The sequence below is a fragment of the Mya arenaria genome, chromosome 17 (assembly GCF_026914265.1).
Source record: "Mya arenaria isolate MELC-2E11 chromosome 17, ASM2691426v1".
Taxonomy (NCBI): domain Eukaryota; kingdom Metazoa; phylum Mollusca; class Bivalvia; order Myida; family Myidae; genus Mya; species Mya arenaria.
In genome coordinates this window covers 52,731,852-52,744,963 of record NC_069138.1, presented here as the reverse complement: position 1 = coordinate 52,744,963, position 13,112 = coordinate 52,731,852, and the positions used below count along the sequence as shown (strand labels likewise).

Below are 13,112 nucleotides of genomic sequence, written 5' to 3'. Positions count from 1 at the left end.
GTGAAGCATTGCCCCATAAATAAGCGGCATATATATAGATAATAATATCGCAATGGTTTTAACAATTTGAATACCGTTTTAAATAAATAGAGATACCAACCCAGCTTCTACAAACGTTCCTATGCTGAAAATTCCTGTAAACTGATAATAAATAGATCCATTTAAATTGAGATTACTTGATAAATTTGTCCATGTTTTGTATAAGACAGATTAAAAGAAATGTCATACAAAATTGTAACCTTAGCATGCGGCGATCATCCATATCGAATCTGTACGGTAACTACTAATTCCGTTTTCTGTCTAAAGGTTTATACGGGTAGAGACTTTGAGCAGAACAATTTATGTAAACGGTTTACCACTTTAAGTTCAACATTTAGCGCAAAAATGTTCCATCCATAAACGGATGAATATGGTGTTCGCCTTTAAGGCCATATAATTTAATTGCTAGATTTTCATCCATTTTTTTAAAGGGAGCCGGAGTAATTTTTCAATTATATTTATTAGATGACTGTTTCACCGTTGATATGTGTTTATGCTCTTCTTGTTGCATAAGAGGGAACACGCACATTATCGTAACAGTTAACATTTTTGTTTGAGTCAATAAAATATAAAAAAAATTAATGCAAAATCAACAAGTCCTAGAACTGACCAGTTCGTGATTGGTTTAAATAATATTTATTTTGTAACACATAATATATATATATATATATATATATACAACAACAATATACAAGTCAAGTAAAGGATTGAGGGGAAAGCCAATGTTATTTCTTAGTAGTCAACTCCAACATTTTAGGAAAAATATGCCCAAAAGATGTCAATGATTTATCGTCTCTGTTAAAAAAATACTTAAATTTTAAATCCCAAACCAGCCAGTCTTGCAAGTTAAGAAATCTTCAGAGAAGTTAATGTATGTGAAGAAATGTATTTTATTACTTTTGAATGAATATACAGTGTAAACTTATGCAAAAAAGTAAGTTAATAAGAATAAAGAAGGACACAATTTTCTTTTGAGGTGTGCTACCTCAAATGTTAAAATTGAAACCGGCGCAATCGAAACGTAACTTTCAAGGGTGGCATTTTTTTAACTATCGTTCTACCATATCCTATTTATAGAGAATAAAAACAAATAATAATATTTATTATGCAATCGATTATGGACGATCTTAATCATAGAAGATTGATTTATGACACCATTTGATCATTGTTTTATCCTTATTTATGAGATTTGAAGTTCAGGAAAAAACATTCCACATTCGACACTGAATGCCTTGACGAGGAGCTGGCTTGACAAAAGAAATTCCGCATTCGACACTGAACGCGTATCGAGGAGCTGGCTTGACAAAAGACATTCAACATTCGACACTGATCGCGTATCGAGGAGCTGGCTTGACAAAATACATTCAACGTACAAAACTGAACGCGTATCGAGGAGCTGGCTTGACAAAAGACATTCAACATTCGACACTGATCGCGTATCGAGGAGCTGGCTTGACAAAATACATTCAACTTACGACACTGAACGCGTATCTTGGAGCTGGCTTGACAAAGGACATTCAACGTTCGACACTGAACGCGTATCGAGAAGCTGGCTTGACAAAATACATTCAACGTTCGACACAATCAAATTTTGAAAAGGTTTGAACTTTTTTCCAGCAAATTACATTTGAATCATGCTTGCTCTACATTTAATATTCTTTGGCGAGCCTGTTTGACATCGTATTGATGCTAAATGACATTTGTCGAGTCAGCACGAATTCATTATCTGAAACAAGCCAAACTTCTTTGTTTAGATGTATTCATTAAATTTTGTATACATATCTATTTCACTTTTTTATATAGATGTTTCTGACCTTTAATTTATCTCTCTTGTTCAGTTGATCAAAACGTGTCGTTTGACAACTTTCGCCATCTTTTGTTTTACAAACATTGAGTCGTCTGCGCTTCGACGAGAGCGCAATATGCCAAAATTTGACTAATCCTTTTTTAAAATAATTTTTGTTTCTATTTTTATCTTCTAATGTATTTATTTATATGGTGTATAACTCAGTCCCTCTGTTTTAAACGTCATATTCTTCTTAAATGTGACTTCGGTAGCCAGATGTTTTCTAAAAGGCCTGGCTTTTAGTATTTAAAGCAATATTTTTTTTAAACTGATACACCTATATGTACTAGGATATATGAGAAATGCTTTCTTCCCGCAAAATTATTGCTATTGTAAATTAATAATTCAGAAAAATCTGATACTGGCTAAAGACGTTTTGAATATTTGTATTAGGAAAATTAAGGCAGGGCCTTTTAGGAAATACTGTATATATCGTTTTTTTGACAACCTGGTGTCCAGTTCCTTTAACGCGTGATAATAATAATGCACATAATTGTGAGCCTTTCGGGTTAAAATCTGATACAGAGCAGAATTAAATTCTTCCACAATGAATTGAGATGAGTCATTTATACCATTGAGAAAATCTGCCGATATTATAGTAATCTTAAAAGCTGATCATAGGCCAAAGGAACACACATCATAATATCTGTTTTGACAAAGATTTGTCATTTGAATAAGAACAAAATTAGACGCTTATTGTTAAGAAAGATTGCAAATGTGTTAAATGCTTTTATTGTAAGGTCACGAAACTGATACTGATACGAGAAAAAACTTGTGAAGTTGTAAAACTGTTTAAGTAATAGTTAGATGACATTTAAATGATTAATGGGCGGAGTGAGCTAAGCGAACGAACCCTTTACAATCATTAAAATAATGACTTAGAATACAACCTCATTTGCTGACACATTGTAAACGCAAACTAAACTCTGACGCAGGGAGTGTGTATCGGATGATTTGAAGTGGGCGGAACTTTCAACACCCGCGAAAGTTGAAATTCTTAATGATTAAGCGTAGTACTTAATAAATGCCTCTCTGTCAATTCATTGGCTGAGAATGTAGGTTGTATTTTTAATAAAAGTTATGCATTTCCAAGTTTGTTTAATCTCAATTTTTGTTGTAAACGTGTTTTTAATTCCACGTCACGCAGTTGCATATGCTTCATATCTCTGTCTGATATGTTGTCTTGTGGCTTTGTGTATCTCGAATAGTTTCTGCACGGTTTTGAAATGTGTGAAAAGGTAATAGTTAAGCGATTAAATTCTGAGATCGTTCCTTCAGTTTAAGTTGTTTTTATGATAAAAACATGTTTACAATATTTCAAGACATTGAATAAAAAATGATATGAACTAGTATTATAAGAATGCCTCACCCACCAAAACGCACAGTTTAATATTACGGAAAAGAAATATAATTAACGTAGCTTACCATTACCAAATCATTAGTCTTAAATGTAAACACTCTAGGGTTGACTGCACGTGAAAAAATGAAGAGGGGGGGGGGGTTACGCAGCCCACTTAAATCGTCCAAGTTTACTTTTTAGTTCGATATATTGGGGAAAGTAATAACATACGCCCAAAATGAACCACTTTGGACTAGTAATGTTAAGGTTTCTTGATTACATATGATCATGTTTTACGGCTCATTCATGTGTACCAATTTCTCTTTCTTTTTAAATCATATATAAGTATATAGCGTAAGCCCTGTAACCAAATATTAACTTGCACATGTATGTATGAAAAGTTCTTGTTCTTGTCTTGTTAGTGCTTAGACATTCAACCACATATAGAATGGAAAGAAATGCAGAAAAAATAAGGTACAGATGAAATATGATTACTGCAGTTGGTCATCTGATTCAGAACCCCGAGTTTATTTAACATATTCATTGAAATGGTATGGGCCCTGTCATCTATGCACCTAAATATGTTCGCAGTGCTCTTGTAAAAAATGCCACACACAAAAAAGGATGTTATATCTATTATAAATTTTAGAATTAGATTTTCTACTGAAAATTCATCGGGTTAAAATCTAGTGCAAACACATCTAAGGTAATTGCGGTTGACTTGTACTGAAACAAGGCAGAGACGTACATGCACGACTGGTAAATACAAATTATGTGAATTGTGTCCTGATATACAAACCAACCTAACGTTTATCACGGACGAACAAATAGTATTCCCTTCGTCTTAAGCTTTTTAAATGAAAATATTTACCGTATTACCTTTCACGCGATTTGTATTGAACACATAGAAGCACAACTAACTTTTGTGAATATTCAAAATGTCGCTTAAAAGGAAATTAAACATCACACATACGTATAAATTTGATAACGTTTTATTATAAATTGAAAATAGCAATCTGAAAAAAAAACAACAATCATTAATGAAGGACCAGATGATCCATCAACATATTGCCATTAGTACCGTAACTTTCGTTCTGTAACTCTCCAACGTATGCCCCTATCACAAGATTCTAACGAAGTTGATGATTTCTTCCCGATCAGGTGGATCATCATCATCTTGCCACCACTACCTTAACTTTCTTTTTATCGCTCTATAACGCATATCCCTATCTGAGGTTTCAAATGTAATCGAGGGATTCTACTCGACCAGGTGATCCAACAGCATGTTGCCACGAGTACTGTTACATTCTTTCTTTCTCTCTTTGACGCACATTCCTATCACAGGATTCTAACGTAATTGAGGCATTCTTCTCGACCAGGTGATCCAACAGCATGATGCCACCAACACTGTTACATATTCTCCATCGCGTTCTTACGCATATCGCTATAATAGGATTCTAACGTTATTGAGACATTCTTCCCGACCAGGAAAAGGTGATCCATCAGCATGTTGTCACCAGTCCATATCTCCCTTTCACATAAATCTAACACATCATTCTAACGTAACTGAGGCATTGTTATCGCCAAAAAATTGTATTTAAGTATTCAATTCGCGTTTCAAGTAGAACATCCAACACAAATCCTTAATGGAAATGAAACAGGGTCATATGTAAATCATTTATTAAACGTTTTTATTTACAAATGATAGCATAAAAACGAATTCAACACATAAACCACATACACATTATTATTTTGTTTCAAACACCGAACAAGGCCTTACAAAGGCCGCCAGTTCCTAAATGTTCGTGCTGTATTACTGCAGAACGTTTGTTACAGCTTCATATTTAATTATGTGGCGTTTTCTGCTAATGAATTGAAATAAAGGTTGAGGATTGTGTTTGTTTTGATATTAATAAGATAAAGTTAATATTTTACATGGCTGCAAGATAGCTGACGAGATATTCCTCACCTGAAATTAATTATCATTGAAAACATTGAGGTACGCTTGTCTCCTGAATGATGTTTCTAAAGTTCAAGACGAAAATAGACTTACAACTTCAGTGAAATATGAAACGTGTTTTAAAAGACACGTAGTAATAATACCGATAAATGCCCTTTATACTTTTCATCTACATTAATTGCCGAACTTTTAATAAGAACGTGTATTCGTGATGATATTAATTTACTATTGTGTTATTAGAATAACGTGATCAGGAAGCTTTCTCGGGGTTAACATATACACAAAGCATTATCAAAGGAACAATGAAAGGGCAAAAACTGCGATTATAAAATACGTCGAGGCCAGGCGGTTCTCGGCAGAAGATATGGACCCATCATTTTTTCCATTTGGTCGGTAACTTTCCTCCCACAGCTCCATATCGCACGAATCGATTGCAGCAAAGAAGGATATGACTTCGTTTCTTGTGGATTCATCCCTTAGGTACCGAGTTCTCAACAAGTCTCCTACGTCACCGATGAAGCAGGGTTGTTGCTTGAGGTTTCTAACGTAATCAAGACATTCCTCCCGGCATACAAATGGTGTGCATTTTTCTGAGACTGCTTCGTACATGGCCACAGTGTCGGGGTCTCTGTAATTAAAACGATAATGCCTTTCATTAGGTTATTATTTCTGAATGATTAAAATATTTCAACATTTTGACATCCATGACTACGTTTGAATATTTAAACATTGACATTATGTTTGAAAACGAAAGACGGAAGCTTCTGATTTTTCAAGAATCCGCACCAAGATTGGTATTTGGTTTAAAGTGTTTTCTCACTTTCATTATACATTTGAAAGGTAAATCTGTTAAATTATCAATATTACAGCACTGGTTATTCATCTTAGGAAGTTTATGCTAAAATGAACAACGTTTTTATGTGCCGTAAAGGTCTTTGTATTTGTATCTTGAACCAATTGATTTGATAGTTAAGAAACTTGAGTATATATAACAAAAAAACGCATTTGATGTTGTATGATAAGAAAGTTAAAAATATTGAAAGAATTTGATGTCGTATGCTAAGAAAGTTGAAAATATTAAAATAATTTGATGTTGTATGCTTAGAAAGTTGAAAATATCAAAACCCATTGACTTTGTTTGCTAGAAAGCTGAAAATATCACACTCGTTGCAAAACGTGTGAAGTTAATTAGCGCAGGATAAACTTTGCAATTTAAAAATAACCATGTCGGATGGCGTTTACAGTAGGAAGGTGAAGATCATAGTACGATACTGCATAACAGTTCATTTTAGAAAATGTTTACAATATAAAAAAATATGTTCCTTTATATTTCGGATTCAGGATGACTTATACTTTGTGATTTGCGATTTGGGGCGTACCTTAATCAACCACATTTTTGTAGCGTTATTGATAGTTTTTCCTTTTGTCCATTTTTATTTGTTTAGTTAGTATTGTGCTTAAAACTTCCATAACATTGTTTTCCAAACCTCGCGCATCTTTTAGAAATCAAGCAAACACCAAGTGGTGCTTTGGAAGATGGTCAGGAAATCATGCTATATTTTCTCTTTGACAAACTATTTACATATTTATTCCGTACTGATAGAAAACTTCGAAATAGTATTAATATGTATGTGTTTACGAGGGACGGCATGCTATCCTAACGTGTGTAGGTTCAATTAATCACTTACACTGGGTTGAAAATCTTCTCAAAATCACACCCTCTCCTGACATTTCCGTTCATCCACATTTCACAATGATCAAGTCCCCTCATTGATACACACACTGAAATAAATACAGGAAGCTACATCTTTCTAATTAATTTCTTTTAATATGGAATACAGTTGGAAGCTGGTATTAGTCACACTCGAACCCAAATTTTGATGAAAAAAGTACTGGCGACATTCTGAAACGCTATGAAAACTGAAATAAATACAGGAAGCTGCATCTTTCTAATAAATTTCTGTTAATATGGAATATAGTTGGAAGCTATAATTAGTCACATTCGAATCCAAATTTTGATAAAAAGTACTGGCGACATTCTGAAACGCTATGAAAACGAGCACCAGCAGGTTATTATAAATACGCTCGACTTATATACATTGGATGCAGAGTTATGATTATATTCGAAATGTTTTAAACATCAAACCACTCATGTTGACCCTTTTGTCAAGAGGGTATTCAAAATACCCGTAAGCCTAAGCCTACATTTTTGTTAGACCGTTATCGATTTACAATGTGACAGGGGTGATGAAAACATTAACCCCATGCATAGGAAACAAGAAAACATTATAATTGATAAATAGCAACAATGTACAATGTATCAACAACAAGCCCTGTAACCCAAATATCTACTATGATATTGTTTACGGAAGCTTGAACTAAAATCAAATTACAAACGGACACTTTTCGCTTCGTGCATAGAAGTGACGAATATGAAGAGAATTTGTTTCATCTAAATTCCTAACGAAAAAAATGAACTGTCAACAGCAAGGACAAGCTCAGCAGTCAAAAAAAATATTCTGATATTGTTTACAGGAATATGAAGCAAAATACAAATACAAACACACCATATCGTTATGAGCTATTGTAAACTGTCTGTCAACACACACTACTCACTTTTTGACCGCAAGTTTTCCTTAGGGTAGTAAATAAGGAAAGCAAAACACATTTCGTCTTGCGTCCCTTGGCCATAGTTGACTGTTTTTGTTTTGTCAAGCGATTGCCATACACAGGTTGTGTGGAGTTCGTCTCCAGGACGAACGGTTATAGGATCCTCATATCTGTAAAAATTGGATATATTGGTATTGCGTTCTAACACAAGCTATACAGTCTTGTTTCAAGTTTAATATAACAAGCTTACTCCATATGTTTGTAAACAATGTAATTGGAAACAATCATCGGTTAATTGGTACATATTAGCAAGTCATTCGGTTATTTCTAGTTTTGTTTTATGATTAAGATGTATTAGAATGAAGTAGTTCATTTTCCATTCAATTATTCAGAGTCAATCCCATCATCAGCGCAGTTGAAAAAGGTAGGTCTTTTTATATATTCTAATCGGAAAAATGCGAAGGCCGGCTTACTAACACTCGTTAAATACAATTGTGAATTATATAACGACTCTTGACAGATCCTATATATGCCATTTATCATATATATCATAGCTTAAATAAATCGCATTTTAATGGGTAGATTTCGTGAGAAGAAAATAGTACTTTTGTTCTTTTGGGAGTAAGGTCCAGAGAACCCATGACCTCTTAGCTGAGAGGGCATCTATGGCATTAGACCACTCTCGCCGTATCAAAGATGGTCTAGATATATATGTTATCTACGAATATCGTTTATGTTTAATATCAGAATATTTTGAAAAAGAACGAAGACTACGTTCATCTTCAGAACTTAAGGGGTTATACACCGTATGATGAAATAGCGAAACAAATAAAAAAAATGTCGAAAACTGACATAAACATGGTATCGTTGTGTACAATGCATTGAAACTAACTAACTGAAGTACAACATAGTTTACAATTAATTTATTTTTCGCAGTTGTTTCGTATTTTTCAATTAAAAAAGATTACTTGGTATGTATACCTAGTAGAATTCATTCTAATGCGTGATTGGCTAGTCGATGTTATCACGTGATATTACCAAGTAAATAGCTCAAATATTCCATGTGTTTAGGGTAAACATTCGTAGCACAGTGGATACAACACTAGACTGCATTTTTGGCGACACCGGTTCGAACCCGATCTCCGACATGATTTCTTTTTACATTTTGGTATTTATTTTACAAATATGATATCAAAGATTAAAACATTTTATCAAATAATTATCCTGCGAATCTATACAGAAAAAACAACATTTTTTAGTGCCAATCTTGTGTATAGTCCCTTTAACATTCCATCGGGAACGCTAAGCTAAGATTCGTATTAAAAACAACGAATTTTTAAATAAACCTGAACTCACTCATAATACACAGGACTGTTGTAGTCGAAGTGGTCATCCTTTGCTAGGTACTCTATACGCAGTCCATTTCGATTCAGCTCTGTGATTTGGGCCTTTCCTGACGTTAAACAAACTTTATTATAGACAAGTACTTCAAATTATGTTTGATTACAAACCAAACGAGCTTTAAGAGCATTTAAACAAAGCTATATCAACGAACTACTAGTAACAGTGAGCGCCTAACCTCACACTTGTCCAACGAGTTATCAATCGTGCTATACTTATTTAATTATTTTACATAAACACTTAAAATGAGCCAGTGTCAACATTAAGGTAATGAAGTTTATACTACTTGATGACCGAATTCAAAAATCAGCTTTTTTAATGTTCCAAAGAAGTTTCGTTATACCTTATTGGAAGAAATTTATATACCAAATACGATAGCTCTTATCAGAAAAGTGGGCACACGAATGATATACTTACCCATCGTATGCATGTGGTTAAGAGCGAATGTGACCTGTAAATCTCCCGTCATGATCTGATTGGTACAATTGCCAGGACAGGTGCCCTCTTCCACGTGTCCCATTTTACCCGGCGGAATGGCGATGTAACTTTGACCAATCGTTAACACACCAGCATTGTAAGGGCGGAGATTCGGAGTGAGGTATAGTTCGTAGCCAGAACTATCTGTGTAACTGTCGACGAGAGAGGGATTGTTCCAATGAAACTGAAATGGGAATATATGTATCAATTCGATGGGAGTTGTTTCTTTCAAATCTTATTGTAGATAAGTGTACGTTTAATGGTGTAGATGTGGTTCTAGTGAGTTTGAAATAGATTTATTTCATATCTGGTATTGAGACAGTTTTTGTTTTCATATAAATGCTAACATCGTATGCATGCACATAGTAGCCATAAAACACAAAACGATTATCATGATTAGGTTCTTTTTTATCATGTAGCTATATACGACATTAAATCAATCAGTTTATGTTATGTTTCGCGCTATTCCCAATTCTTTTCAAGTTGATGCGTGCTCTGATGAGGATTAATAGTAAGTGATATGTTCGTCGTGGCCCACCTGATTTATTTTGATTTAGTAATTATTGATAAATGATGGAACAAGTGTGAGGTTACATATTTCAGAAGAAAAATGCACAACACTTGTCCTTCGGGATATTTGGATATATCCTAGTGATTCTTGAAAACAGAATACTGTTAAAACCTTTGCAAGGAGTACAGAGCCTATCAATTAACCTTTCAATAGGAATGATGCTACCACTTTCAACTTCCACTTTATAGACAAAGTTAATGTGTACTTGTGCTGTTGTTTTGTTCTTATGACGTTGTGTTTTTATCCCCGGCCTTGAAAAGGCGAGGGGATATAGCAATGGTAGGCGCGATTCCGTGCGTGCGTGCGTGTGTGCATGTGTGCGTCCGTCCGTCCCACATTCATTTCTTTGCATCTCCCCTTACATTTCTCATACGATTTCTACCAAACTTTCACAGATGATCATAAAGTGAAGCAGCGCATATTGTGGGGCTTTCCCGATTCGACCATTTTTAAAAGAGTTATTGCCTTTTGCTTATTTTACGTTTAAAATAGGTTTCTTCGCAACTCCTCTTACGTTTTTCATGCGATTTCTACTAAACTTTCACAATTTGATGATCATAAAGTGAAGCAGCGAATTTTGTCGGGCTTTCCTGATTTGACCATTTTGAAAGAGTTATTGCCCTTTGCTTATTTTACATTAAAATTGGTTTCTTCGCAACTCCTCTTACGTTTTTCATGCGATTTCTACCAAACTTTCACAGATTGATTATCATAAAGAGAAGCAGCGCATATTGTCGGGCTTTCCGGATTCGACTATTTTTGAAAGAGTTATTGGCCTTTGCTTATTTTACATTTAAAATTGGTTTCTTCGCAACTGCTCTTACGTTTTTCATGCGATTTCTACCAATTTTTCACAGATTGATGATCGTAAAGTGAAGCAGCGTATATTGTCGGGCTCTCCTGATTTGACCATTTTTGAAAGAGTAATTGCCTTTTGCTTATTTTACATTTAAAATTGGTTTCTTCGCAACTCCTCTTACGTTTTTCATGCGATTTCTACCAAACTTTCACAGATTGATGATCATAAAGAGAAGCAGCGCATATTGTCGGGCTTGCCCGATTCGACCATTGTTGAAAGAATTATAGCCCTTTGTTTATTTTACATTTAAGATTGGTTTCTTCGCAACTCCTCTTACGTTTTTCATGCGATTTCTACCAAACTTTCACAGATTGATGATCGTAAAGTGAAGCAGCGCATATTGTCGGGCTTTCGCGATTCGGCCATTCTTGAAAGAGTTATTGCCTTTTTTACATTTAAAATTGGTTTCTTCGCAACTCCTCTTACGTTTTTCATGCGATTTCTACCAAACTTTCACAGATTGATTATCATAAAGAGAAGCAGCGCATATTGTCGGGCTTTCCGGATTCGACTATTTTTGAAAGAGTTATTGGCCTTTGCTTATTTTACATTTAAAATTGGTTTCTTCGCAACTGCTCTTACGTTTTTCATGCATTTTCTACCAAACGCTCACAGATTGATGACTATATAGTGACGCAGCGCATATTGTCGGGCTTTCGCAATTCGACCATTTTTAAAAGAGTTATTGCTCTTTCTTTGTTTTACATTTAAAATTGGTTTCTTCGCAACTCCTCTTACGTTTTTGACTATATAGTGACGGAGCGCATATTTTCAGGCTTTTGCAATATGAACTTTTTTGAAAGAGTTATTGCCCTTTCTTAATTTTACGCATTTCTTATGTTCCCGAGGAACTACCCTTACCATTGATTGGCTTTCGTTACAAAAAAATGCCCCCATGAGGCGGGGGATATAGCTGTCTGTGACCGCTCTTGTTCTTGTTGTATGCGGCCTTCATCCAAGAACTAGGCAACATATGTGACAGTTTTGCATGTCCAAATATTTTCAATAGTATTATAACGCATGTTGGTTGATTCCCCTGCTTATATTATTTTGGGTTATAATAGGACACCATCAATTAAATGAAATGAGACATAGAGAATAAACTATGTTCATTATGATTTCAAACGTCTAGCTACTTACTTGTTTGGGACGGTATCTGTTAGTAATACAAAAAAATTAGGGATGGAAGCGAATATCCGAGTATCCGGATATCCGGATGTCACGCAAGTATTCGGATACCTAAATGGGTATTCGAATATTCGTTAAGAATTAAAATTTTAATGAAATAGCTTAGCAGAGACATAGCAATTGTTATAAAACATTTCAGATGAAATATTTCAGGTGATCAACAGTGTCTGTCGCGAAGCGGGTATGTGTCACAAATCGTCTGCTAATTGGGTGTTTGCACAAGGCGTGATATTGTGTCCTTGTGCAGCACCCTGTAAAGTTCTATGACCTTGTTTACAATGACAAGTGTCTTATGATCTCAGATGTGCTTGATTGACACTAATTGGCACTAGTTGATATTAAACGGATTGATCATTAATCCGTAGGATTTGATCGTCCAATCACAGTATAAGGGTCGTGCAATCAAAGCTATTAATGACCAATCGTATTTTTGATGAATATGCATGAAGAAATTATTGCTATCTGAAAAATAAATACAAAAACAAATTTGTTTATCTTTTCACTTTCAAGTTCCATCATTTTGCATCTTGTAATTTATTTTTCATACGATATGTAAACATGTTTAGTTTATTGATAAATAAAAAAAGTACACGCATGTAAAAAAAGAAAAATCAGATCGTCTTTTTGTCTTCATATCTTTTCCGCAATTATATCCTTCATTACAAAACACCACAAAAATTTTAGGTATTGCATTAAATCAAACGATGTAATGAAATACAATTACAATCGACTATCAAATAATCAAAGCGTCATCTAACATGAAACCTGCTGATAAATAACAAACTCGAAAGCACGTGGCAGTAACCAAGCAACCACCTCGGC

General features: G+C 34.5%; 1 protein-coding gene across 1 annotated transcript in view; it reads right to left on the bottom strand.

Annotated features, from left to right (window-relative positions):
- Positions 1-4,887: 4,887 nt before the first annotated feature.
- LOC128223976 (dopamine beta-hydroxylase-like) overlaps positions 4,888-13,112 on the bottom strand; it is a 30,566-nt gene continuing 22,341 nt past the window's right edge. The window contains exons 7-11 of the mRNA XM_052933530.1: positions 9,613-9,856; positions 9,151-9,247; positions 7,801-7,964; positions 6,873-6,966; positions 4,888-5,812 (exon numbers count right to left, since the gene is read on the bottom strand). Of these exons, the coding sequence (XP_052789490.1) occupies positions 5,476-5,812; positions 6,873-6,966; positions 7,801-7,964; positions 9,151-9,247; positions 9,613-9,856 (936 nt within the window). The 3' untranslated portion in view covers positions 4,888-5,475. The remainder of the gene's footprint in view (positions 5,813-6,872; positions 6,967-7,800; positions 7,965-9,150; positions 9,248-9,612; positions 9,857-13,112) is intronic.